This window comes from Macrotis lagotis, chromosome 1, assembly GCF_037893015.1.
Source record: "Macrotis lagotis isolate mMagLag1 chromosome 1, bilby.v1.9.chrom.fasta, whole genome shotgun sequence".
NCBI classification, from domain to species: domain Eukaryota; kingdom Metazoa; phylum Chordata; class Mammalia; order Peramelemorphia; family Peramelidae; genus Macrotis; species Macrotis lagotis.
This window is the reverse complement of record NC_133658.1, coordinates 357324083-357350738: the sequence shown is the minus strand read 5'-3', so window position 1 is coordinate 357350738 and position 26656 is coordinate 357324083. Positions and strand designations below refer to the sequence as shown.

The following is a 26656-nucleotide window of genomic DNA, read 5'->3' as shown; positions in this document are numbered from 1 at the left end:
ATTTTTGTTTGGCTTTTAAAGTTCTTTATAACCTAGATCCTTCCTATCTTTCCAGTTTTCTTATAGTTTATGATACAGGGTCACGCCATTTCCCTATCCTGCGCCTTTTCACTGGTCATCTCCCAAGTTTGGAATGCCTTCCCTCTATTTCCTGGCCCTACCCCTGTTAGTAGTGCCTTTTCTCTGAGTCTTATCTCCCATTTACAATATGCTTATATGTCTATCAGTTGTTTTCAAGTTGTCTCTCCCATGAGCTTCTAAAGAAAATCTCCATTCTTTGTATCCCTTCTGGCTGGCACAGTGTAAGAGCTCAAAATGTATCTGCTGTTTGTCAAATAATCTGTTCTATAAACAAGAAATCTAGGGCCCACAGAGGTCAAGTGACTTGCCCAAGGTTAAAACTCTGCCTCTAGGGGCAGCTAGGTGGTGCAGTGGATAGAGCACTGGCCTTGGAGTCAGGAGTACCTGAGTTCAAATCCAGCCTCAGACACTTAATAATTACCTAGCTGTGTGGCCTTGGGCAAGCCACTTAACCCCATTGCGCCTTGCAAAAAACTTAAAAAAAAACCCCTCTGCCTCTAAATCCAGTGTTCTTTTCATTGTACTATGCTACTGCTACCTTAGTTCAAGATTTAATCTAATCCCCTAATTTTAGAGATGAGGAAATTTAGGGACCAAGACAGTTAAGTAACCTGCCAAAAGTCAGTAATAGAATTGGAACTAGAACCCAGGTCTCCTGGTTCCCTTTCTACAATACCAGTCTGTCCCCCAAAGAGTCAGAAGCAGAAGGAACAGTTCAAGACTTCACAGAAGTTCTGGACTACCAGTAAATGATAGGAATGAATTTGAAAGTGTTGACTCTGACATATAAACAACTGCAATCCCACAATCAGAAGCTGAAAAAAGGAACCAAGGGACCCAATACTTGCTTATTTAGTGGCTTCAAAAAATTCAATAATTACCTAAAAGGGTCTAGAACAGGAGGAAATGGTACAATGGGAAAACTGTAACCAAAAAAGTCTAGTTGACATTTACCAGCTCTATTACTATGGGACAGTCTAGTTTACCATAAATGATGATTAATACTTGTATTATCATATTATCTATCTTATGACTTACTATGATCTGCCTGTTTTCAAAGGTTATATTATAAAATTTAATACTTTTCAATAAATTGAGCTAGAGGAATTTACTATTCTTTTTAGAATCACAGCAGTTTAGGGTTGAAAGAAACTTTAAAGGCTATGTAGTCCAAACTCCTCATTTTAAAGAGGTAAAAACTAAGGACCAAAAAGAAGAAGGTACTTGTCCAGGTTCACAAAACAAATTAGAGGCAAGGTTGGTACTACATCTCCTAACTCTCCATCTCAAAGCTTTATCACTATACTCTACTGTACTCTATGGCTAGATTATTTTGGGGAATAGCCAGCCACTGACTGACTTAGGTTGATTCCTATAGCAAAGTATAGGTAGTATACTGGAGGTAGTCTCTGGATATTAAGGTTAGGAATGCCTCCATGAGGACTGAACAAGAATATACAAATATGTCAACAGCAAATAAATAACTATGCATTTCAGTCTCTAACATTTAGACTACTGAGAAGAGAATAATAACTCTCTCAAAAGAGAAAAGGTTAGAGAATGTTATCAAACAAATTATCTCATTAATAAGACACTTTTACAAAAAAACAGATTGTAGATTATGACTAAGGATAAATTTTTTTAATGCCTAAAAAGGAAACTGAAATTCAAGCAAAATTAAAGCATTTAGCTGCACACGATGAATTAAATTCTTGAAACCCAGATAAATTACATTCCGTCAATGATTTTTTAAAGTTATAGAGAATAGAAAAGGTGATCCAAGACTACAACAGTTATGTGAATTTGTCCTAATTTTCAAAAAAGGGAAAAATAATATTGCCAAACTAGAGGCCAATGAATTGAGGAGTGAGAAAAATTACAGACTATATTATTAAAGGCTAATTAAAGAGAATATAGAAAGGGAAGGCGTGATAGGTTGGTTAATTTTGTTGTACTGCTTATTCTGTATACCTATAGAAAATATTTGGAAACAAAAGAGATACACACACACACACACATACACACACACATATATTCTTTTTAAAAAGGGAAGGGGTGCCTAGGTGGCACAGTGGATAGAGCACCAGCCCTGGAGTCAGGAGTACCTGAGTTCAAATCCGGCCTCAGACACTTAATAATTACCTAGCTGTGTGGCCTTGGGCAAGCCACTTCACCCCATTGCCTTGCAAAACACTAAAAAAAAAAAAAAGAAAAAGAAAAAAAAAGGAAGGGAAGCTTTTTAGGTTTTTGCAAGGCAAATGGGGTGAAGTGGCTTACCCAAGGCCACACAGCTAGGTAATTATTAAGTGTCTGAGGCCAGATTTGAACCCAGGTACTCCTGATTCCAGGGCCGGTGTTTTATCCACTACGCCACCTAGCTGCCCCCTGCTTTTGCAAAAATGAAAAGTAGATTTTATACAACTAAAAATCTCCTAGAAATTTGAGATTTTGGAAAGGGGAATGGATTATATTGAGGGGTAGTAGATTTTTCTTCACTAGAGAGCCTCAAGAGAAAGCAAGATTGACTACTTGCTAGGGATGCTGTAAGGTATTCCTGTTCAAGTACAAATTGTACTAAAAGACCTCTGATGTCCCTTCCAAAGGACATTCTGTGACTATGTTCCTAGATCTGTTTTTAGAAGGCCAAATAAAACAATTTTAATCTATCTTTCAGGTGACTTTCTTTTCAAATTTCTTAAGACAGCAATCATCTATCTCCCCTTTCTCTTTTTCTAGCTAAACATGATTAACTCCTTCAATTAATTCTCATATCCTTAGATGTTATCACAGGGAAGTAAGTATGGTCTTCAGGTCCCTCACCATCATGGTCAATTTCATATAGATATTAGTCAACTAGCATTTATTAAGTTCCAAGTTGGCAATAAGCTTCCCAAAATGTGGTTCTCAGAAGTGAACTTAAGAATTCTTCATGTGTGGCTTGGAACAAAAAATCCTGGACAGAGTTCAGATAGGACTGTCTGTCATCTCTCTTCATCTGGACACTATGCCTCTCTGACATTTTATTTTTTTACAACAAATAATTTACAAAACCTTCAGTTCCAATGGACTATGATAACTTTTTACCAGTTTTACTCCTTATATTCTAGGCTCCTCCCACGAGCTATTTCTAAAAGGCCCCCAGGGCTGCCTTTACAGCAGGGGTCACTCTCCCAGGGCACCCAGAACTCTGTGTTCTTTCTCAAAGAAGACCATGACATCAGGGAGGTGATACCATGACAAGCACATGAATTGGATTTGAGTGAGGGGGGTGCTGTGCTAAGTCACCAGTCTCACTTTTTCCTCTGGAGTCATCTGTCATTCATCTGGATCCAGCGGCCAGATATGGATCTGTATAAATGGAGATGGCTCTGAATGGGAGGCAATCAGGGTCAAGTGACTTGCCCAAGGTCCCACATCTAGTAAGTACTTTTTCCCTATTACATATGAGCTTATTAAATTTGGCTTGTCATTCTAGTCTGCTAAGATCACTTTTGGAGTCTTACCTTTTTAATAGGTTTATTTTACCTGCAAGTTTGATAAAAGTACTTAACAGCAACTTCTTGGAAAACAATTTGAAATTGGGCAAGCAAATTTACAATATTGTTTACATTCTGTGACCCAGTGATTCCATTCTTGGATTCGTATCTCAAAGAAGTAATTAAAAACAAGAAAATAAGGGGCAGCTAGGTGGTGCAGTGGATAGAGTACCAGCCCCAGAGTCAGAACCTGAGTTCAAATCCAGCCTCAGACACTTAATACTTAATTAGCTGTGTGACCTTGGATAAGTCAGTTATAACCCCATTGCCTTGAAAAAAAATCCAAAAAGAACCCTTCCCCCCAAAAAAACCCCCAAGAAAATAATTATATACAAGGAAATATTCATAGAAGCATTATTTGTAATAGCTATAAAGTTAGAAGTAAACTATGTGTCTACTGAATTGGGGAAGGATTATATATGAATGAAATGAAATATTACTACTCCATGAGTAGCACTGCCTGAAGAATTCAAATAAGGTGAAACTTATATGAAATGATGAGGTGAGTAAAACAAAATACATCATGAAAATTAATAAAGACAACTTTAAACAGCAACAAAACTCAAATAAAAAACTCTGATCATTACTGTTTAACTTATAAAGCATATTCCCGTCCTTTATTTAAACAAACTGAAAAACTACTAATGTGTAAAGGTATATTCATTATCAGTAATAATGAAGTTTAACTACTTTGGGGGATTTTACCTGTGGGGCATTCAACTGTGAGAACACTAGTGTTTATATACCATCAAAATAAAATTTACTAATTAAAAAAAAAATACCAGGGGCAACAAAGTGGCACAGTGGATAGAGCACTGGCCCTGGAGTCAGGAGGACCTGAGTTCAAATGTGACCTCAGACATTTAATAATTACCTAGCTGTGTAACCTTGGGCAAGTCTCTTGCTGAAACCCCCCAAGATAAATAGATAAATAAATAAAATACTGACAGTGATGAAGAAATCACATCTGCTAGTTTTGCAGAATTCTGGAAAGCAATGTGATTAGGCTTGATGAGGGGTAACCTTTTACTATCTCATCATTTATATTGAGTTCCAATTCCTCATTAAATATGTGTGACCTACTTTTCACCATCAAAAGATCATCCTTCTTGGCAAAGCAAACAAAAGCATCATGCCCTTGTTCCACCATTCATTCAGTGTACAAAATGTAAGGATTTATGATCATTAATAAATGGGAGTAATCTTTAAGTTATGAGCTCTCCTAGTGTTTTTGTATTAAAATTTTGCAAAATTTGATTCTGATACAACTTTTAAAAAACATATCTTTGAATAAAGTGAGGAAGAACTGTGCAGTACTCATGTTAAGTGGGGTGGAATCATTGTTTCCTGTTTTAGAAATCAAAACACTTCTAGATTCTTTGTAGCTCTACCTACATGTAAAGTAATCCAACCTAGTATTGCCATCCATATATCTCTATATAAGAAAATCTACAAATTTAATGTCGAGGCTAGAGAAAGCACATACTTTTCCCTTCCAGCCATTTCCTGAACTGCAAGAAAAAAAAGGCTAGAAGAATTTGAAAAAAAGTATTCTCAATCCTATATACACATTTAGGAAAAACTTAAAAGTGTTTTGACTTGAGTCATGCAACCTGTTTGGGAAAGAAAGTTCCTACTTCTTATTTCTACAACTTCTAACTTCTGCACCCAACAGGCAAAGTTTAGACAGAGTAGAAAAGACAAATAGTGGCAAAGTGTTAATTCCTTTGCATCAATTCCAATATTTAGTTTATAATCTGTATTAGTTAATGATTGAGGATAATGATGTTTGTCCTTCATTCTCAAAGAAGATCATAACATCAGGGGAGGTAATGCCATGACAACTGGATTTGATTGAGGGGGTGCTGTGCTAAGTCACCAGCCTTACTTTTCTCCTCCAAAGCCACCTAGTGGCCAGATATAAATCAGAACTACCGGATGGTGCTGGATTTGAGGTAATCAGGGTTAAGTGACTTGCCCAAGGTCACAGAGCTATTAAGTGACAAATGTCTGAGACTGGATTCAGACTTGTGTCTTCCTGACTTCAAAGTCACTACACAATCTAGCTGCCCCCTTGGTTCATGATTAAAATAATGGAAAATGGAACTTCTGATGTTAAGGATTACAAATACAGACAACTATCCTAAAAACAAGAGAATTTACATTGTGGGATTTCATTAATAGAAAGTCTTGCCCTTTTTTCTGTATGGAAAAATGTCAAGGCTAGCCAAATCTTACTGAATTCTTATTCTAAACACAGATATAAAACTCTGAGACCTTTTAGAAACTCAGCAAAGTTGCACAAAACAAAGTTATACAAACTGCAATAAGAAACTATATCTCTATAAATGGTTGATAACCTGTCCTCTAGAAAAAATTGCTAATAACTTTCTCTTATCAAAGTAGATTGGGAAGACAGAAACTCATTCCCCAAAAAACTCCAAAAGCTGTCAAATTATGACGCTAGCCAAAATCTGGAGAGACAGAACCCACAGAAAGACTGAGTGATAAAATTTCCCAGTTCAAGACAACTTAGAAGCTCTCCGGGACAGGTCTGTTCCACTGGGACAGGGGGGTTGGAAAAAGCCACAATGCAGCCACAGTATAGCATAGCAGGGCAGAACACCTGGGTCTGTGGCAGAGGGGGTGGTTTAATCTTTGGGAACAGCCAGAATGGGTGGTGAGAGAACTCTGCCATACCATAATGAGTGTGGAGCAGAGCACTGGCCTCAGAGAAGCCCTGTGGTGAGAAACTGCAGTGGGAGTTGGCAGAGCCACCTAGCACGTCCAGAGCTCTCAGCCCATAGACGGTGAGGGGGTCAGGGGAGACTGCAGAAATCTCTCTGCACTCCCTGTGGCAGGACTCAGCTGTTTGCCCATACTCAGATTCAGGTTGCAGTTTGGGTTTCCACACTATCATAGCCAAGCAGGGACCATCCTTGCAGCTCTAGGGCAGAGGGGAGGGCCTGAAGCCTCTCTTAAAACCTTAGAGGAATTAAGATCCCTGAGGATTGTCTCCCCCCCAAAAAAACCCAAAGCCTTGGAAGTGAGGTAAATCAGTCATAGACTGAGGAAATGAGCAAACAACAGAAAGAAGAATCTGACCATAGAAAATTACTTTGGTCCCATGGAAGACCAAAATACATACTCAGATGATGACAAAATCGAAGCTTCTATATTCAAAACCTTCAAGAGAAAAAGAAAATGGGCTGGGCTTGGGCTATGGATGAGCTCAAAAAAGATTTTGAAGGGGTGGCTAGGTGGCACAGTGGATAGAGGACCAGCCCTGGAGTCAGGAGTACCTGAGTTCAAATCTGGCCTCAGATACTTAATAATTATCTAGTTGTGTGACCTTGAGCAAGCCACTTAACCCTGTTTGCCTTGCAAAAACTTAAAAAGGAGAAGAAGAAGAAGGAGGAGGAAGAAGAGGAGAAGGAGGAGGAGGAGAAAATTCTGTCAAAAAAATTTTCAAAAGCAATTAAGTGAGGTAGAGGAAAAATTGGGAGGAGAAATGAGAGGGATGCAGATAAATTATGAAAACCAAGTCAGCAACTTGGTGAAAGAAATATAAAAAAATACTGAAGAAAATAATGTTAAAAAACAGTTTAGGCCAAATGGAAAAAGTAAGACAAAAGGCAAAATGAGGAGAATGCCTTAAAAAGCAGAGTTAGCCAGCTGGAAAAGGAGATAAAAAAGCTTTCTGAAGAAAATAACTCCTTCAAATGCAGAATGAAACTAAAGGAAGTTGATGACTTTGCGAGAACCCAGGAAGAAATAAAACTGTATCAAACCCCCCCCCCCCCAATTAGAAGAAAATGTGAAATATCTTATTGGAAAAACTGACCTTGAAAACAGATCCAGGAGCAATATTTATAAGAACAGTTAGAAGGAACATATATAGACAAGGCACAATTAGGAGCTGAATAGAATGGTATAATACAGTAAAAAGATGGAGTCAATAGATGATAAGGAAAGTTCTGGGAGGAAGGGAAAGGAAAGGAAGAAGGGGTTAAGATATTTTACACAGGAGTCAAGAGGAAACTTTTCCAATGGAGTGGGATGGGGGAAGGCGAGAGGGAATGAATGAGCCTTCATTCTCAACAAAAATGGCTCAGAGAGGAAATAACACACACACTTAATAGGGTATAGAAATCTGTCTTACCCTAGAGAAAAATGAGAGAAAAGGAATAGGATAAGGGAGAACAGGGGAGGAAAGGAGGGAAGAGGTGATAGTAGAAGGGGAAAATTGTGGGAGAGGATACTCAGATACAACACACTTCAGAACAGGGACAGGGTAAAAGGAGAGAAAACAATAGAAAAAAATGAGAGTGGGAAAGAATAAAGTAGAGGGAAATACAGCTAGTAATAGTAACTGTGGGAAAAATGTTGACGCAACTTCTTTGGCGGACTTATGATAAATAAGGCAACTCATCCCAGAGACAGAGCCGTTGCAATCTGAACACAGACTGAAGTACACTTTTTTCCCCTTTCTCACTATTCTTGAGGTTTCTCATCCTTTTTCTGGGGGGGGGGGAGGGTTTATGATTACTCTCACAACAAGATTACTCTCACAACAAGATTACTGTAATAATATAAAAATTTTTTTTTAAAAAGTAGATGGGATCTATTTTCCAATTCTGTCTTAAAAGATTTGCTTTGGGGAACTGAGAGATTAAGTAGCTTAACACATTCACTGCCAACTCTGGAAAACTCAAAAACTTCAGAACTCAGACTACCTTTAAGTAAATGTTATGCTCATAGACATTCTACTGTCCTACAAATGACAAAAATTCTTGTCCTGCCAAACTTAACCTTCACAAAATGATCCCTTGCACCAGACAAAATACTGAGTTTTTAAGGTATCTGATTTAATATGTTCTTATGACTTAGAGAACCCAATGAAATCATCTGTAAAATTTATTTAAAGGAAGAAGGGGTTTTGCTGGTTGCATGCTGTATTTTTTCTTTTTTTTTAGTTTTTGCAAGGCAATGGGGTTAAGTGGCTTGCCCAAGGCCACATAGCTAGGTAATTATTAAGTGTCTGAGTCAGGATTTGAACTCAGATCCTCCTGACTCCAGGGCCAGTGCTCTATCCATTGCGCCACCTAGCTGCCCCTTGCATGCTGTATTTCTTAATAGGAATATTTGAAACATGGTGCTATTCTGTAGCCACTGTGATATTACATTGCAAGTAAAATTCAATGGATATGACCATCTTGGGATAAAAAGAATATTAGTAAGTTCAGAGGAAAAATATCTTGGGAGAACTATCTGCAAAACTAACAGATTATTCAACTAATCTGATCTCTTTCAACCCCATGCCAAAGTTTTTGGTGCATTATTTTGTCACCACTAAAGTCTTCTTTGAAGCTCCATTATAAATGTAAACAACAGAGTGGTTTGCCATTTCCTTCTCCAGCTCATTTTACAGATGAGGAAACAGGCAAACTGGGTTGAATGATTTGCCAAGGGTCACACATCTAGTCAGTGTTTGAGGTAAGATTTAAACTTAGGAAGATGAGTCTTCCTGATTCCAGTCTGGACACTATCTGCTGTGTCACCTAGCTACAGTACAGATAAAGTGAAGTATAGTAGGGGATAGAGCATCAGCCCTGGAGTTAGGAGGACCTGAGTTCAAATCTGATCTCAGAAACTTGACACTTAACTATGGGCAAGTGTGACCTTGGGCAAGTCACTTCACCCTGACTGCTTCACATCCAAGGCCATCATCTCCAGTCATCATGATTCATTTTAGCCACTGGTTCCAGATGGTTCTGGAGGAGAAAGTGAGGTTGGTGACTTAGCACAGCACCCCCTCCCTCAAATCCAATTCACGTGCTTGTCATGGCATCACTTTCCTGACGTCATCATCTTCTTTGAGAGCAAAGGACAAAAAGTCATAGTGTGGAAGGGGCTTTGAGCTCTCAAAGGAGAGGCTAAGAGAGTACAAACTCTGGGCAAGCCTAGAAGCATGCCAAATTTTAAGTAGAAGCTAAGTGACATGATGTTTCTGTCACCTAACAAGCCTAGTTTGATGTTGAGGCCTGGTCAATAAAGGATGGATGATATTTCTTCTTGGCCAAAGACTAACAAATTACAATCTGTATCACCTATGCTGATGAAATCATGGATCTTTCAAAGTATAGTTTTCATAAAGCAAATGTTTTCTTCTTGAGATTCAATCCTAATGCTGCCAATAAATAATAAATACTTCTTTGTTTTTTTATTTGCTCACTAATCTGGAATAAGTATAATCCTAGCAAAATCCTCTGAAATGTTAGCAGTGGAGTTAGGCACTAAATGTTTACTTTCATCTTTATCAGCAGTTAACTTTCTAACTGCAAAGTTCTTGTCCCAGATGATTAAATAAAAACATATGCAAGGTAACCATTCTTTAATTAACAGAATCACGGAAAAGGATTTTAGCAGCCATCTAATCCAATCAATACATAGAAGGAATCTTCATAATATAATCATTAAGTGATAGCCTTTGCTCGAAGACTCCCAAGGAGGAGAATTTATTGAGCCTTCTGAGGCAGTTTGTCTGACAAATTAATTTCTGCCAGAGCTCAATCACAAAATGAGTCTTTAGCATTTATATCTTACAAATGGAAAGTGGTTTATCAGATTTGGTATTTTTAATTTAGCTGCAGTAGTAAAAGGGGAAATCTTTTTTTTTTTAAGGTTTTTGCAAGGCAAATGGGGTTAAGTGGCTTGCCCAAGGCCACACAGATAGGTAGGTCATTAGTAAGTGTCTTTAGTAAGTGTCTGAGACCGGACTTGAACCCAGGTACTCCTGACTCCAGGGCCAGTGCTTTACCCACCACGCCACCTAGCTGCCCCTGTAAAAGGGGAAATCTTGCAGGGAAATAGCTAAAATCTTTGCTCTATAGTCTAACATTTATCACATATTTTTGTTAAGAGTATATATGAGACTAAAGCCCAGACCAGATGTAAAGAAGAACAATTAGGGTCCTGTTTATATTTCTACTGTTAATTCTAATTACACATCTGAATTAAACTTTTCTACCCTCACTGGAACAATTAGTGTCTTGGTAAATTCTAACTACTACATTTCTGTCTTATATTCTAAGGCAGAGAGAAACAGTTAAAAGTTTCCTTGAAAACACATCATCAAGGCACAAAGGAAGTCAAACTATTCAGCCTTTGGAAAAAGTACAAATGAATTTGTTAATCAATCTGCCTTCTGTAAACATGCAATGAACCCATCTGTCAGGAATGGAAAGAGGGGACTCATCTGAAGTATCTAATCTTCTTAATAGATTTTAAGCCTCTAGAAATGATTAAGAATCAATATTCTATGAAGACACCTGTCAAAAAAAACCAAACCATTTTCTGTGAAAACAGAAGGGAGTTTTCTTAAGCAGGTTTTGCTTTATCAGTCACATAGATTGTTTTACAAGGCATACTTACCCTCTTCTGGTTCACTAGCCATAATGAAGCCTGAGAATATAGTCAATTACAGCTGAGGATCTATTTCTTTTGCTATAGTGGCCCTGGAGACTCCCCAAGGGGGATGAGCCATGAGCTCCTTGGGACAAGCTAAATGCTTAAGTCTTTACTAGTCCTAAACTACTATTTTGAACTTTACTAGAGCTTGAACTAGAACTCAGTTCTCTTGACTCTTATAATCTAGTCCTAGACATTCTTCTACAGGGTCCCCCTTGATATAAAAAACAAACAAATATTTAGGCAAGATTATTTCAACCTACTTAAGTTCTCCTTGTTGATTACTTTTCTTCTTCCGTGGTGGTTTCTTCTTCTTGGGTTTATTTGCATTTGTATTATTCTGTTTATTGTTCACCCCAAAGTGGCCTGCAGAAATGTCACTTTGTAGTAAATTCACTAATAAAGGACTTGTTAGAGTGACGTCTTTATTGACAGGGAAACCAGGATTCTGACCACAGGAGATCTGATTTCCATTTGGTGCTCCACTGAAGGGTGCATTAAAAGGCATCCCATGCCCTGAAAAGTGGTTCCCTGAGGTGCTGTTTCCTTGCATTGCCTGCATGTGAGGTGGCACCATGTTTGATGGCTGCATGGAAACATCAGGCATCATCTGGGAAATGTTGACTTCATTATTTGTGGGGGTAGTGGCATCATTATGCTGCTGGGACATGTGTGAGCCAGGTCCTGGTGGTCTTAGAACCTGCCCCTGAATTCCCATAACCTGAGATGGATTGCTATTCACCGGGCCTTGCTGGGCCATCATTTGTCCTGCCATTTGTCCTGTAAACTGAACCATATTTCCTTGCATGTTTGGAGTTGGTCCTCTCATTATCTGAGCTGGTCCCGTCATAACATTGGATTGGTTCTGACCATTAAATGGTTGCTTATTTCCTTGCATCTGATTGGTCATTATTTGCTCTATCATTGGATTCTGCTGTAGCAAGACCTGGCCTTGAGGTCCCATCATTTGATTATGTGGTGCCATCATCTGCTGGCCCTGCTGGGGAATCATTTGTTTGGGGGGGGTCATTCTTTGTGGTGAAGGCCCAAGGTTTTGGTTTTGAGGGGCTACCATCATTTGGCCTTGTGGCATAAGTTGGGCACGAGAAAGGATCATTGGGTTTTGAGGGTTCAGGGCTCCTTGAGCCTGAGAGTTCACCATTTGTCCTTGGGAGGACACAATCTGCTGATGCATGCCCATCATTTGAGATGGGGGTCCTTGCTGAGGCTGACCTTGCATGCTGCCCATGTTCACCTGAGGAACTCCACTGTTATTTGTTTGTTGACTGGTTATATTGCTATGAAGTCCCATCATATTGGGCTGCATCATATTTGGTGGCCCATGTGATACTTGCATCTGGTTCTGGGGAGGACCAGTTCCTTGGCCACCTTTAAAAGAAAAAGCATGGCTTTAGAAATAAATTCTGATGAGTCAACTGGCATTAGTACATTCCAAATACCTTAACTACAAAGATGCCCCACTCCCCACCATTCTGATTGACCAATTTAAATACCATTACCTGTCAACACACTTGAGAGTGCTTTTGGTGGGTTTTCTGGGTCATAAAGGTGTGACGCTGTATAATCATCTACATTGAGATCTTACTGCACAACAGGGATAGAGGTAAACAAGTTCTCCCCACTCCTGCCTGGCAACTCAATGATACAAATTTTTTGCTGGATAATCAAGCTTACATTCTCTCAGATTACAAAGGGAAGAGGACATAATCTCATTGTCAATACTGAATAAGATGATTGTTGCTACCTGTAAGATGAAGAAAATTAAAAACACTTTTGGTCAGTGAACTAAACTTTGCCTCAAGAGCAGCTGGGGAAATAGAAGATGCAAGTGCAGAGACTTTAAAAGAAGATGCTTTCTTTCTATCAGGTAAATTCTGAAGAAGTTGGAGAGACCAACAAAGTTATCTTGGGATGCTTATCTGGACTTTTCTTTCCAACTATCTAGGCAAACACTATTTGTTTCAAATGCAAATAGGAAAGTCAGAGAAATGGCCTTTCCTTCTCAAGATGACATGTGAATTTTTACCAGCTGTAAATGAGGTTTTTCTCATTCTTCAACAAAATGCAATTAACCATATGATCAAATTAACCCCAAGTAAGACTATATAGGACTATAAGGATACTTCTGATGGCATCAGACTGATGTTCCAAATTAAATGATGCCTTGACATAAAGGGGTAAGATACAAATAGAAATAGTCACTTAGTAATACATAATCAGATGAAATTTGGGCCTTTGAACACATCTAGCTCATTCCCAGAGTAATCAGATTCAACTTCTCCAATGTTTTGTGTAAGTGTAGAGAACTGTGGGAACTGACTGCACTAGGATATAATTTCTAAGTCAGTTATCCACAGGACCTAACACTTCTCAAATAGATTGTGAAGAAAAATCCCTGGCTAAAGGATAAGCTATTACAGATCTCCTTGACCTTTATTTTCACCTATCTTCAATCTAGCTTTACTCACTCTGCCCAGAACACATGGTCAGCTGCTGTTGATGATTACACCCAGCCTCTCAAGTGCACTGGCTGTCAGTTAACCTGGCCCAGATGTGGACAAATTCCATTTCTCCTTATTTCAATTGAGAAATGGTTATGGTGAGGAATAAGTATAGAAACATTGTAATTATAGGAATACTATACTGGAGGCTTAAAGTTCTACTCAAAGAAGGGAATCATAGCCCTGAGGTCCGTTCTTGGAAATCTCTTCCCTAACTAGTTTGAAGACTAAAGATGTTAGCTTCTCCAATTTGTTCCCAAAAGACAAACAGTGTATTTCACTGACATTCACTGAGACATATTATTCATCACCTAATCCTAGGAATTAGAAAGAACCATAAATTAGTTAACCTCTATCTCAAAAGATGAATTCCTACTCTAATAATATAACAAGTGGATTATTAGAAAAGGTGTTTATAAACACCTCAAGCATATATGGACACTTGAGGTAGTCTGGACCATTGGGGAAACAGCTCTGTTAAGCAGTTTTCCTTATAGTTAGTTAAAATCTGCCTCTTTTTAACTTCCACTTATTAGGCCTAGTCATACCCTTTGGGTGACAAGAGGATAAATTTAATCCCTCTTTCACATGACAATCTTTAAGATAACTCAATACAGTAATTATGCCTGTTTTGTGTACCCCACCACCCTCAAATTTTCTTTGTTCATATTTGGCATAAGAGAGAGATAAAATCAGTAAGATGAAAGACTCCTGTTCATAGCTATAGGGAGAGAGACACACACCTGTGTGCTGTACACTCTGGTTTCCTTGTAGCTGAGGGGTTCCTGTGTTCCCAGGGGTTCCAGAGGCTGTTGAAGGCACTTGGCCTTGCATAAAATTCTGATTGGCCTGTCCTGTCGAGAAGCCAGGTGGGAGCCGTTTAGGCATTCCTTAATAGAAAACAACGAGTAAGGCAGTTACCTAGCAATTTGCACTTCTGTTCAAATATGAAATGAATAAGGAAGGATGAATAAGGCATGAGGAGTCCACTTAAGGTTTTTTAAGTCACAGTGGCTATATCTTTATATTAGATTCAGAAAAGATGGTTTAAAAAAAATCAACACAATCTCTCATGAGCATTATCAAAATGAAAAGAAAATATTTAAAAATTTATACTCAGAGCATGCCAAGGAAGAGGGCAATTTGCTACCTAGAGGTGACCAGAGTTCACTGGCACAGCTAGGTTCACGTGCTCACACTGTTCTGTTGCCTACCAAATCCGGAAAATCTGAATTTCCTCAGCACAGACCCCAAAGGAGCTTCTGAAACAAAGGAACTTACTAAACCTCAAAATTTGTAAAAAAAACTCTACAACAACAACAAAAAACAACAACCCCCCCCCAAAAAAAAACCATGAGAACAGGTTGATCTGTAATATATCAGGGTGAACAGTTGAGTCCCAATGTTAAAAATAGATAAGTACTTCAATCCCATCTAGGGAGATAAATGCCATTTCCTTCTATAATATTCCTTCTTCTCTCCCCCCTTAAATATTACAGTATGGTCTTCTTATAATGGGGAGTGTAAAGAGAAGATTCAGAATTAGGATATTTAACACAGAGGTTTCTGATTGGCCTGTCCTATTGTATAAAGTTCTCTGCTCCATTCTCTGATGATTATGTTATAGAGTCACTACAATATGAAGTGGTGGAAATCTTGTTTCTCTTTTATAACAAGGTTCACTGTCTGAGAATTAATCTAGAGGGAGAGTAAATAATGTAGGATTGGATATGGTCATCTAGGTGAACCCATCAAGGACTCAAAGGAAGTCAACTCAAAAAAAATCTTCTTTCCAAATTTACGTGTATCAAACATTTTCTCTCTTTAAAAGTGCAATATTTTCAATCCCATTCTCCTTAAAAGACATACAATTATGTATGCATACAATTATGTATCTACTTAATAAGTCTACCCTTGCACCATCCGATGGTACCTGAAAAGACAGTAATCAAATCTGTAGAGTGGGACCCAGATAAAACCTGACTTATAATCTGTATCAGAATGTCCAGAATGTTGGGGGGCTGAAGTTTGGGGTTTCAAGTTTCAATTAATTTTCTTTTCCAGAAAACATGAATTTGGTAGGGCCCTTTTCTCCAAGAGAAGCAAATATTAAAGCCATAACTATAGCCCATGTCAATAAAATAAATTGCAAGCCAGTGAAAAGATCGATGAGCAACTCAAGTTCACCAGAAACTATGAGAACATGCCTTTTTACTATGCTGTACTAGAGCTTTAAGGAATATTTTGGGGATGGGGAAGTGACTTTTTTTTTCTTAGCATGTTTATCAGATGATAATTGTAAAACCGTGCTTTCTATGTCTTATTGAAAAGTTTTAAGCACATTCTTGTGCACTAGATAAATGATCATTAACAGTAAATAATAATAAACATGGAGATGGATAAGTTTTACGGTAATCGTTTTACCTCTCACACATTAAGCTCCATTGCTTTTTCTTCATACGAGAGACACCTTAAAAATTAATAAATAAATCTCCTTTAGGCATAACTAGTGGAGCTCCCTCCTTAAGGAGCAGCTATCTGCATTATAATACTATAAAAGTCAAGGTCCTCTGAACTTATTTTTTCCATTTTAGCAAAGTTGGTGTACTAAATGGGGCAGCTGGAAGGTAGAGGATAGAGAGCCAGGCCTGGAATCAGAAAGATTCATCTTCCTAAGATCAAAGCCAGTCTCAAATGCTTATTAGTTATAAGACACTAGGCAAGTAACTTAACTTTAGTTTGCCTCAGTTTCCTGATCTCTAAAATGAGCTGGAGAAGGAAATAGCAAGCCACTCTAGTATCTTTGCCAAGAAAAGCCCAAATGGGGTGGCAGAATCAAATACTACTAAACAACAACAATAACAATCTAAAATCAAAAGACAGAGATGAGTGACAGCTTTTTTTTCTCTTAAGACTTACAATAACATTCCATACTTGATTTTTTTTATTTTGGCCTGATGAAAAACCTAACATTTTCAGTTTTGTGACTGAATTATTTATAAAATGTACTTTCCTTGTTACATTTTCTTAGCTGAAATCAAAGGATTTAAAAAAAAACAAAATAAACACTCTAATCTGGTTACTTGTATTTGCACAAGGATGGCTGGCTTAATTACCAAGATATATGATATATCAAAGTAGCTAAGCTAATGTGACAACACTAACCATGCAGTGTAAAACAAGAATTATATCTTCATATTAATAATTTTACCCATGCCAATTAAAAAAACTAGATGAGATTCTAACAATTTTTCTTTCTAAGAAATTCAATGGCAAAAATATGTTCAGTCCAACTCACCTCCTAGACCTGGATGTAAACCCTGTGGACCCTGATTTTGCTGTTGCATCACCATGAAGTTGGGTGGTACATTTCCCTGCTGAACCATAGGATTTCGACCAGGAGAAGTGACAGGCTGCTGAAATCCTTGAGGAAGAGGGTTATTTTGAGGTGGCCTTGGTCCCATCTGCTGCGGTGTTTGGTTAACTGTTGGAGATGATGCAGGAGATCCCTGCTGAAAAGAGGAGGGAGACGAGGCAGGAGACTTGTTCGTTAGGTGAGGCTGCTGAAGTGGTGTTGGAACCCGGGAAGGTCCCCCTTGGAGGTTCTTCATTTGAGGAGCAGTAAATTGACCTGGGTTGCTCATTGGAGGAAAGTTTGTGTGGGACTGTGAGGCTTGCTGGCTTCCAAAAGGATATGGAGGTGGAGGATGGGAAGGAGTTTGTACTGTGGCTAAAGATGGCCGTGCCTGAAGCTGCTGCTGCATAGGACCAGGAAGGGGGGCTTTTTTCCACCCTTGATTTGCTGTCAATGTACCCAGAGCACCCTGGGCTGGTGGAGGCTGAAGAGCTCCAGAAGGCAACTGGTTCCAGCCAGGAGGTACAGGCACCTGAGTGGGGGCAGTAAAAGGAGGCCGAATACCCTGTGGCTGCTGCTGATGTTGCTGTGGGGGTCTAGGTTGCATCTGTTGCTGCTGCTGTTGCTGCTGTTGCTGCTGCTGCTGCTGCTGCTGCTGTTGCTGCTGCTGCTGAAGCTGCTGAAAATTAGGTGGATTTATTTGTCTGTTAACTGGAACAGGCTGCATTTGGTGGAGTTGAGGAGCCAAGGACCCTGAGGTATGACTCTGTTGTTGTAGAGGAAGCCCAGAGAGGAGTGGATCCACTGAATCTGTTTTAAAGAAAATGAATAACAGAACAATTCGCTTAATGCCACTAAAAAAGTACTAATAGCTCAATTTTCTATAGCACTTATAGGTTTACAAATCACTATTGATTTGAAGGTTTACAAAACACTTTCCTCAAAATAACAACTCTATTATAAGTAGCTTAAGTACTCTTATCTTCATTTTAAAGAGGTTGAAAAAGAGAAGTGATCTGCCCATAGTCACACATTAAGTGCTTAATAGTGGGAATCAATTCTAGCACTTCGGATCTTCAATACATGTATTCAATTATCATCTCTGCAGATGATTCTCAGATCCATTTACCCAGCCCTGATCTCTTTTCTGACACTCAATCCAATTGCCTATTGTATATTTTGAACTGGATGTCTCATTCCCAGAAACATCCATAATATCATGTCCAAAACTGAAGTCATTATCTTTCTTCAAAGACTCTGACCTCTTCCTCTCAGTCAACCAGGTTCACAGTTTAGGTGTATTCTCAATTTTTCACTCTCTCTTATCTCCTATAATAAATCAATTGCAAATCCCTGTTTTATTCAATCTTCAAAACATCTCTTACATATGCTCCTTTCTCTCATTTGACCCTACCACCACAATAGTACAGATCCTCATAACTTCAAGTCCAGACTACTGAAATAAGCTTTCTGGTGGGTCTTCCTGTCACAAGTCTCCTCCCACTCCACTCCATCCTTCACTCAACTTTCAAAGTGATCTTTCTCAAATGAAGGTCTTTTTTTTTTTTTTTAGGTTTTTGCAAGGCAATTAGGGTTAAGTGGCTTGCCTAAGGCCACACAGCTAGGTAATTATTAAGTGTCTGAGGTCAAATTTGAACTCAGGTTCTCTGGACTCCAGGGCCAGTGCTCTATCCACTGCCACCCCAAATGAAGATCTTTTTAAAGCCCTTCATAACCTGACCTATTACTACCTTTTCTATTCATTTTATTTGCACATCTATGCCTCTCTATGTATTCCTCAATCCAGTGACACTGATTTGTCTATTGCTCTTCAAACAAGGCACACCATCTCCTGACTCCAGATGTTTTCACTAGCTGCTCTCCATACCTGGAATGCTCAGCCTCCCAGCTTCCTTCCAATTTTAGCTAAAATGCCACATTCTGCAAGAAAGTCCTGATCAACTTTTAAGATTAATACCTTCTCCCTTAAGGTTACCTCCAATTTATCTTGTCAATATCTTGTTTGTATCTAATTGTCTATATGTTGTTTCCCTAAACAGACTGTCAGCTCCTTGAGAACATATACTATTTTTTGTCTTTCTCTGTATCCCCAGTGCTTAGTACAGGCTTGGCAAATAACCTTTAATAAAGGTCTGTTGATTGGACTAAAAAACTACACCAAAAGGGTGATTGTTATAAAGCAAATTGACCATGTGTGCATGTGCTGTTGTATTTGGTATCAATGGAAATTACTAAAGAATTATAATTCAGTAAAAAAGAAAGTATAGGTATTTATTATGCAGTATCAATGAAAAAAAGATCAAGGTTCACCTACCTAATCACATGCTAAATGTCTTCTGCAAAGCCTAAAGAAATGAATAGAATCCTAAAGGAAACTCATAGGTTTTAAAAGAATCAAAACAGTTTCTATTTGAAAGTGCTCATTCAAGAAGCAGCATGGCAGAGTGGGTCATCAAAGCCTTGGAATAGAAGACCTGAGTTCAAGTTCAAAAGATTATTTTTCTCAGGACAAATCACTGATGCTATCAGTGCCCCAGTAATGGACTAAGTGACAGAGTAGGTACCAATTATACTGGTCCAGTGGAAAATAAATATGGTTGGTGCTTAACAGACTAAGGTATTGGGAATGGCTATTCTATCAAAGAGAAAAATGGTCAAATATGGAAGCACTTTAAGAAAAGGTGAACAAGGGATTGAGCTGAGGGAGGGGAGTGAAGAGAGACTGCCGAGCTCTGTCCTCTGCCCCTGGAACAGGACTCTGGGGCTCTGACCACATTCAGATCCTGATTCCAATCTAGGCCCCCCCCCCACCTCGGCCCTGTGGCAGAGGGGGGCGCTTATGGTCATTCACAGACCAGGAGGGAGGACAGAGCCTCACACACTGAGACCCTTGTGGGAGTGTCCCAAAAGCTCAGGAAGTACCCCAAAACCAGGCCCAGGCTGGGAAAATGAGCAAGCAGAGAAATAAGAGGAAGACCATTGAGAAATATTTTGCAAACGAGCCCAAGAAGGATCAAAACACTCAGTCTGAAGATGAGGAAGCACAAGCTCCTGCATCTAAAGACTCCAAGAAAAACAAAAATTGGGCTCAGGCTATGACAGAGCTCAAAAAAGACTTTGAAAATCAAATGAGGGAGTTGGAAGAAAAATTGGGAAAAGAAAGGAGAGAGATGCAGGAAAAACATGAAAATGAAGCCAGCAGCTTAGTCAAGGAAATCAAAAAAAATGCTGAAGAAAATAGCATGCTAAAAACCAGCTTAGGTCAAATGGATAAAACAGTTCAAAAAGTTATTGAGGAGAAGAATGCTTTAAAAAGCAAAATTGGCCAGATGGAAAAAGAGATAAGAAAACTCTCTGAGGAGAACAAATCCTTCAGACAAAGAATAGAATTCAGGGAGATTGATGAATTTACCAGAAATCAGGAATCAATACTCCAAAACCAAAAAAATGAAAAATTAGAAGAAAATGTGAAATATCTCATTGAAAAAACAACTGATATGGAAAACAGACTTAGGAAAGATAATTTAAAAATTATTGGAATACCTGAAAGTCATGATCAGGAAAAGAACCTTGACATCATTTTCAAAGAATTACTACAGGAAAATTGCCCTGATATTCTAGAAGCAGAGGTCAAAATAGAAAGGGAGAGAATCCACCAATCTTCCTGAGAAAGAGATCCAAAAAAACCAACCCCTGGGAATATTATAGCCAAGTTCCAGAACTCCCGAGTCAAAGAGAAAATATTATAAGCAGCCAGAAGGACACAATTCAAATACTGTGGAGCTGCAATCAGGATCACACAGGACTTAGCAGCCACTACATTAAAAGCTCATAGGGTTTGGAATATAATATACTGGAAGGCAAAAGAGCTTAGAATGCGGCCAAGAATGAAATACCCATCAAGGCTGAATGTCTTCTTCCAGGGAAAAAGATGGACTTTCAATGAACTAGGGGAATTTCAAATGTTCCTTTTGGAATGGCCAGAGCTGAACAGAAGGTTTGATCTTCAGATACAGGACTCAGGTGAAGCATGGAGATTGGAGGAGAGGGGGGAAATATGAGGAACTTAATGAGGATGAACTGCATGTATAGAAAAATGATACTGATAATATTCATATGAACCTTCTCAGTTAATAGAGCAGGTAGAGGGAGCTTTTACAGTTGAAGCACAGGAGAAAGCTGAATTTGAAGATAAAATATGGTGTAAAAATGGAGTCAATAGAAAAAAAGGGAAATGGAATGGGAGAAAGAAAAAGGAGAAGGGGAACAGTCCAAGATATTTCACATAATAAGATTTTTTTTTTTATTACAATGAGCTATTGCAATGATACGGAATGGGGGAGGCAAGGGGGAATGAGGGAACCTTTGCTCTCATCAGAGATGGCTAGGAGAGGAAACAGCAAATATACTCAATGGGGTACAGACATCTGGAGTAAGAAGGAGGGGGAAGCAGGGGGAAGGAGTGGGGATGTGAATAAAGGAGGAGAGGATGGACCATGGGGGGAGAGTGGTCACATATAACACATTTTCTTTTTTACTTCTTGCAAGGGGCTGGGATTGGAAGGCCTGCCCAGGACCATAGGGCCAGGTGGATTCTGGGCCTAAGGGGTGGTATGGGGGCTCAGGGCTTCTTGGCCCCAGGACCAGGGATGTGTCTGCTGCGCCACTCAGTGACTACAGCAGAGTCAGAGTGAAAGGAGAGAGAGAAAATATAGTACATGGTAGTGGAGAAATAAGAAAGGAGGGAGTTGTGATCAGTAATGGCCATGTTGGAAAAATATGGAAGTAACTTTTGTGATGGACTTATCGTAAAGAATGTGATCCACCTGTGACAGAGTTGTTGGTGTTGGAACAAAGACTCAAGCACATTTTTTGTTATTATTATTTGGGGGAGGGTGCAGGGCAAGTGGGGCTGGGTGGCCTGCCTGGGGCCACATAGCAGGGTGATCTTTGGGTGTCTGGGGCCAGATTTGGATCCAGGTGTTCCTGGCTCAAGGGCCAATGCTCTGTCTGCCACCCAGCCAACCCTACTATTATTACTATTTTATTTTATTTTGGGTCTTTTTTTTTTCTTCTTTTTGGTTTTTGCAGGGCAGTGGGGATCGGGTGGCTTGCGTGTCACATGGCTGGGTGATTGTTGGGTTTATGAGGCTGGATATGGACTCAGGTGCTCGTGGCTCCAGGGCTGGTGCTTCGTCCATTGCGCCACCTGGCCGTACTTACAATTATTACTATTTTTTTTAATTTTAATTTTTTTCTCTCCCCTTTACTTTTTTCGTCCAAGAAAGTCTATCTATATTCATGGGGGGAGGGGTATTTTGTTTACTTGTAAACAAGAATATTTTATTAATGTAAAAAAACATTTGTACAAAATGAGAATAAAAAATAAATTAAAAAAAAAGAAATGGTGAACAAAGGCAGCTAGGTGGCACAGTGGATAGAGCACTGGCCCTGGAGTCAGGAGTACCTGAGTTGAAATCTGGCCTCAGACACTTAATAATAGCTGTGTGACCTTGGGCAAGCCACTTAACCCCATTGCTTTGCAAAAAACCTAAAAAAAAAATAATGGTGAACAAATAGATTTTCTGCCTAAGATAATAAGAACAATGCTCTCTAAAGTCACTGCCTTTGTTGGCTTCTCAAGGCTTAATGAGATATAAATGGGGATGTGTGTGTATGTGACTGTGAGTGACTGAGAGAGAGAGAGAGAGAGAGAGAGAGAGAGAGAGAGAAAATATGGTCAATGTGAAAATTTGTTTGGCTTGATTAGTTTTTAACAAGGATTTTTATTTTCATTCTCAATATCGAGAAGATGAGAGGCAAGTTCCACTGTTTGTGAAAAAAAGTTAGAAAAATTTTAAGTTAGTGCTTCAAGTAATAGAAGGGAACTAAATAGTAATGAAAAAAGGTCAAATTACACAAACTACTTCCATAATCCAGAGAATTCAAGACCTAAAGAGAAGATAAACATTGAGAAGATATAATCAACTGTTTCCCTCGGATGACTGTGGATAATAAGGATTGATTAGAGAACAGTTCTATAATGAAGCTCTGTTCTGAAGCTACAATCTGCAGGCCAGCTGCCTGGGAATTTGGATTACTGATTACAAAGGGGACAAAATAAAGGCATTAAGTAAAGTGAAAACAATAAAGCTAACCACAACTAAGAGAAAAACAGCTCAAAATTTGTATTCTATTAGTTATTACTGTGATCTTGAATTAGAGTAGAAATTTCGTTTTTCCTATTTCTTCTCTGAGATTCTATAAAGATATATGATCTTCGGGGGCAGCTAGGTGGCGCAGTGGATAAAGCACCGGCCCTGGAGTCAGGAGTACCTGGGTTCAAATCCAGTCTCAGACACTTAATAATTACCTAGCCCGTGTGGCCTTGGGCAAGCCACTTAACCCTACTGCTTTGCAAAAAAAAAAAAACAACCCTAAAAAAAAAAGATAGATGATCTTCAAATATGAAAAACAATCCATTTTTTGCTTGATAAGAAAATAAAATTGTCTAATAATTACAAAAAAACTTATGAAATAAGAGAAGGAAAACTAGATTCAGGGTCAGAAAACCCAGGTTCAAATTTTGACTCCCAACATTCATTAGAGACTATAGGTAAGGCACATATTCTTTATGAGCCTCAGTTTCTTTCTTTGTAAAAATGGAAATAAAAACACACTTTCTACCTCAAGGGGTTGTTATAGGTAAAGGGTTTTGCAAATCTTATACTGTATAAACATGAGTTAATAAGAAAATCCCACAAAACAGCTAATTGCTAGAAATAAAAATCTCAGATAAAAATGGTTAAGCATCTAAATTTTTTTGGATCTGATTCCTCTTGCTTCCAGCAAAATTTCCAAAGTTACCATTCAGAGAATCAATTCTTGTGGACCTAATACCTAGCAACTATCTCTGAAGGTGCTGTAGCCACAATTACAAAATACCGGGGAACATTCTTTTCACCAAAGTTGACCAAAGCACTGTTAAATGACTCTATCAGAAATGGATATAGTCTTATCAGTGGAAAGATATTAAAGAAGATGCACTGCAATGTGCTTTGTTCCTAGAGCAAACCTAAGGGTTACTGGCCTTTCCAACTGACTGTATTCAAACTTTCTATGTGTGTTCTATCCCATTCCTGTTCCTTGAGGGAAGTTCTGTCTTGTTTTTCCATCTGTCTTCCAGGTCCTTTGCACATGGCAAATGCTTAAGAGATGCTAGTTCATTCTAGCCCTAATATTCTGTGACTGTTAAGAGGAATAAATATCAAAGATGATCCAGAAATCTTCCCCCCATTTCACCCCTATACTTTTAGTCATTTTAAGGAAATGAGAGCTATTAGGATAAAAAAAAATACATATTATATATACTTGTTTATTGACAAGCTTGGCCCTAAACAAAAGGTAGAAAAAAGTACATCTTCCTCTTTTTTGCAGAAACGGGTTAAATGGATAGAGGACATTGTATATAAAATCTTTTCCAATATGTTGGTTAATTTTGCTGAACTGTTTCCTTTTTCTTCTGTATTTCTTATTATAAGAGATAGTTTTCTGAGAGGGGGATGGGTACAGAGATAATATGGGATACAGATAACAATAACAATTTATTCTTTTGAAAAGAATTGTTGAATTGTGAAATGATAAGCTGCAGGATTCAGTCAAATTAAATGTGTAATCAATGGTTCAAAAAAGACAAACTCCACTGTTTCCTTGGGAAAAAACAAAACAAACAAAAAAAGACAAACTCTAATGTTCTCTCCTCCAGAAATATACAAAGAATAAACATACTAACAAGTCACTTAACCTCTCTGGATCTGATCTGTAAATTGAATGGGAAAGAACTCAATGACTTACAGTGTTCCTTCTAACTCTATCTTCTAAGTCTATGAATCTATGATCATCTCATTTTGGCTTAATTTTTCCCCTTTTTATTTCTCAACAAACTCATCTTTTTGTTGCTGTTGTTGTTGGCCAATGGGAGTAAGTGATTTGTCTAAGGTCAAATGTCTGCAGTTGAATTGGACCTCAGGTCCTCCTACCTTCAGGGCTGGTACTCTATCTACTGCTCCATTTCTCAACATACCAAAAAAAGAGGGAGAGAGCTCAGCCCAACAGACTTGGAGAATTACTACATACTACTTGCTACTATCGTGCAATTTTTAGTGGACCTTTAGTCAAATTTATGAATTCATTACCTGACTGTGAAGCAGGTCGAGGTGCTCTGGTCTGCATCTCTGGGTTAGCACCAGCTGCCATCATGGAAGAAGATACATTTCCACCCTGGGACATCATAACAGCTGCAGGATTGCTCATTCTTATTAATCCTATTTAAAAAAAATGAAAGATTTTTTTTTTAGAACAATAGCTTAGAATCATCCTCAAAATGCACATTTCTATTGCACTTTAATGTTAACCACTGGAGAGATGAAGTGACTTGTCAAGGGGCACACAGTTAGTAAAAGTCAGAGTTTGGATTTAAACACAAAGTCTCTTGATTCCAATTCAGATTTTTCCAGTATACTATATTGCCTCAATCAATTCAATAAATATCTGTTATTTTATGGACTGTGTATTATATGCTACAATGTACTCTTTAAGGGAAACAAAGACAAAAAAAAAACAGACCTTGCTCTAACAAAACCTATATCCTCCTAAGGAATATAAGAGACATATAAATAAAGTGTCCAAGGAAGAGTAAAAAGGAAAGAAACACCAGGGGATAGTGGGAGGTCAAGAAAGTTTTCATAGACAAGGACTTGTGTGATGATCCTTGATGGAATAAAAAAATTCCAAGAGGTATAGAGGTGGTAGTACATTCTAGATATAGGAAATGGTTTGTCCAAATCAGAGGCAAAAAATGAGAGTCAAGTTCAGAGATAAGATATAAATGGAACATAAAAGGCATGAACAGGAAGTGGTATGAAATAAGGCTAGAAAACTAGGGTGGTGGTCATGAGTTGAAAAAATGTGACAAATGCAAGAAATATGATGGAAGTAGAATTAGCAAGAATTAGAAATTGTTGGTTATGGGGATGAGGTATAATAGAGGATTACTTCAAGTTTGGGTATCTGGGAAAATGAAAAGGATTGTAGTAATCTCAGAAATATTAGGTGATGGGTAGCTAGGTGGCGCAGTGGATAGAGCACTGGCCCTGGAGTCAGGAGTACCTGAGTTCAAATCCAGCCTCAGACACTTAATAATTACCTAGCTGTGTGGCATTGGGCAAGCCACTTAACTCCACTGCTTTGCAAAAAAAAATATTAGGTGAGAAAGATGGGTAGACACTCTATGAGAGGGGTGAGTAGATTAAAGGTTAAGGGCAACATGGCTGGTAGAAATAAATTAGACCAGTGAGGAATGATAAAGTAAACTGGATGAGGATAGTGAGGGAATATATGGAGGGAAATACACAATAAACAATTATAATTTGGAATGTGCATGGGATGAATTTACCTACAAAACAGAAATGGATATTAGAATGTATTAAAAATTTCAATTTAACAATATGTTGCTTTCAGGAAACAATAAAAATGAGAAATACAAAGTTAGAAAAACATCAACTCCTATTCCTTGTTATCTATTTTTAAAAAAAGTAATAAGGAAGAGGCGGCTAGGTGATGAAGTGGATAGAGCACCAGCCCTGGAGTCAGGAGTACCTGAGTTCAAATCC

General features: G+C 38.5%; 1 protein-coding gene across 7 annotated transcripts in view; it reads right to left on the bottom strand.

Moving 5' to 3' along the window:
* NCOA6 (nuclear receptor coactivator 6) overlaps positions 1–26656 on the bottom strand; it is a 78871-nt gene that overhangs the window by 21721 nt on the left and 30494 nt on the right. For all 7 annotated transcript variants that reach the window (XM_074212109.1, XM_074212108.1, XM_074212105.1 and 4 more), the window contains 4 exons: positions 25181–25309; positions 16908–17774; positions 14353–14499; positions 11351–12476 (listed from right to left, as the gene is read on the bottom strand). In XM_074212109.1, the coding sequence (XP_074068210.1) occupies positions 11351–12476; positions 14353–14499; positions 16908–17774; positions 25181–25309 (2269 nt within the window). The remainder of the gene's footprint in view (positions 1–11350; positions 12477–14352; positions 14500–16907; positions 17775–25180; positions 25310–26656) is intronic.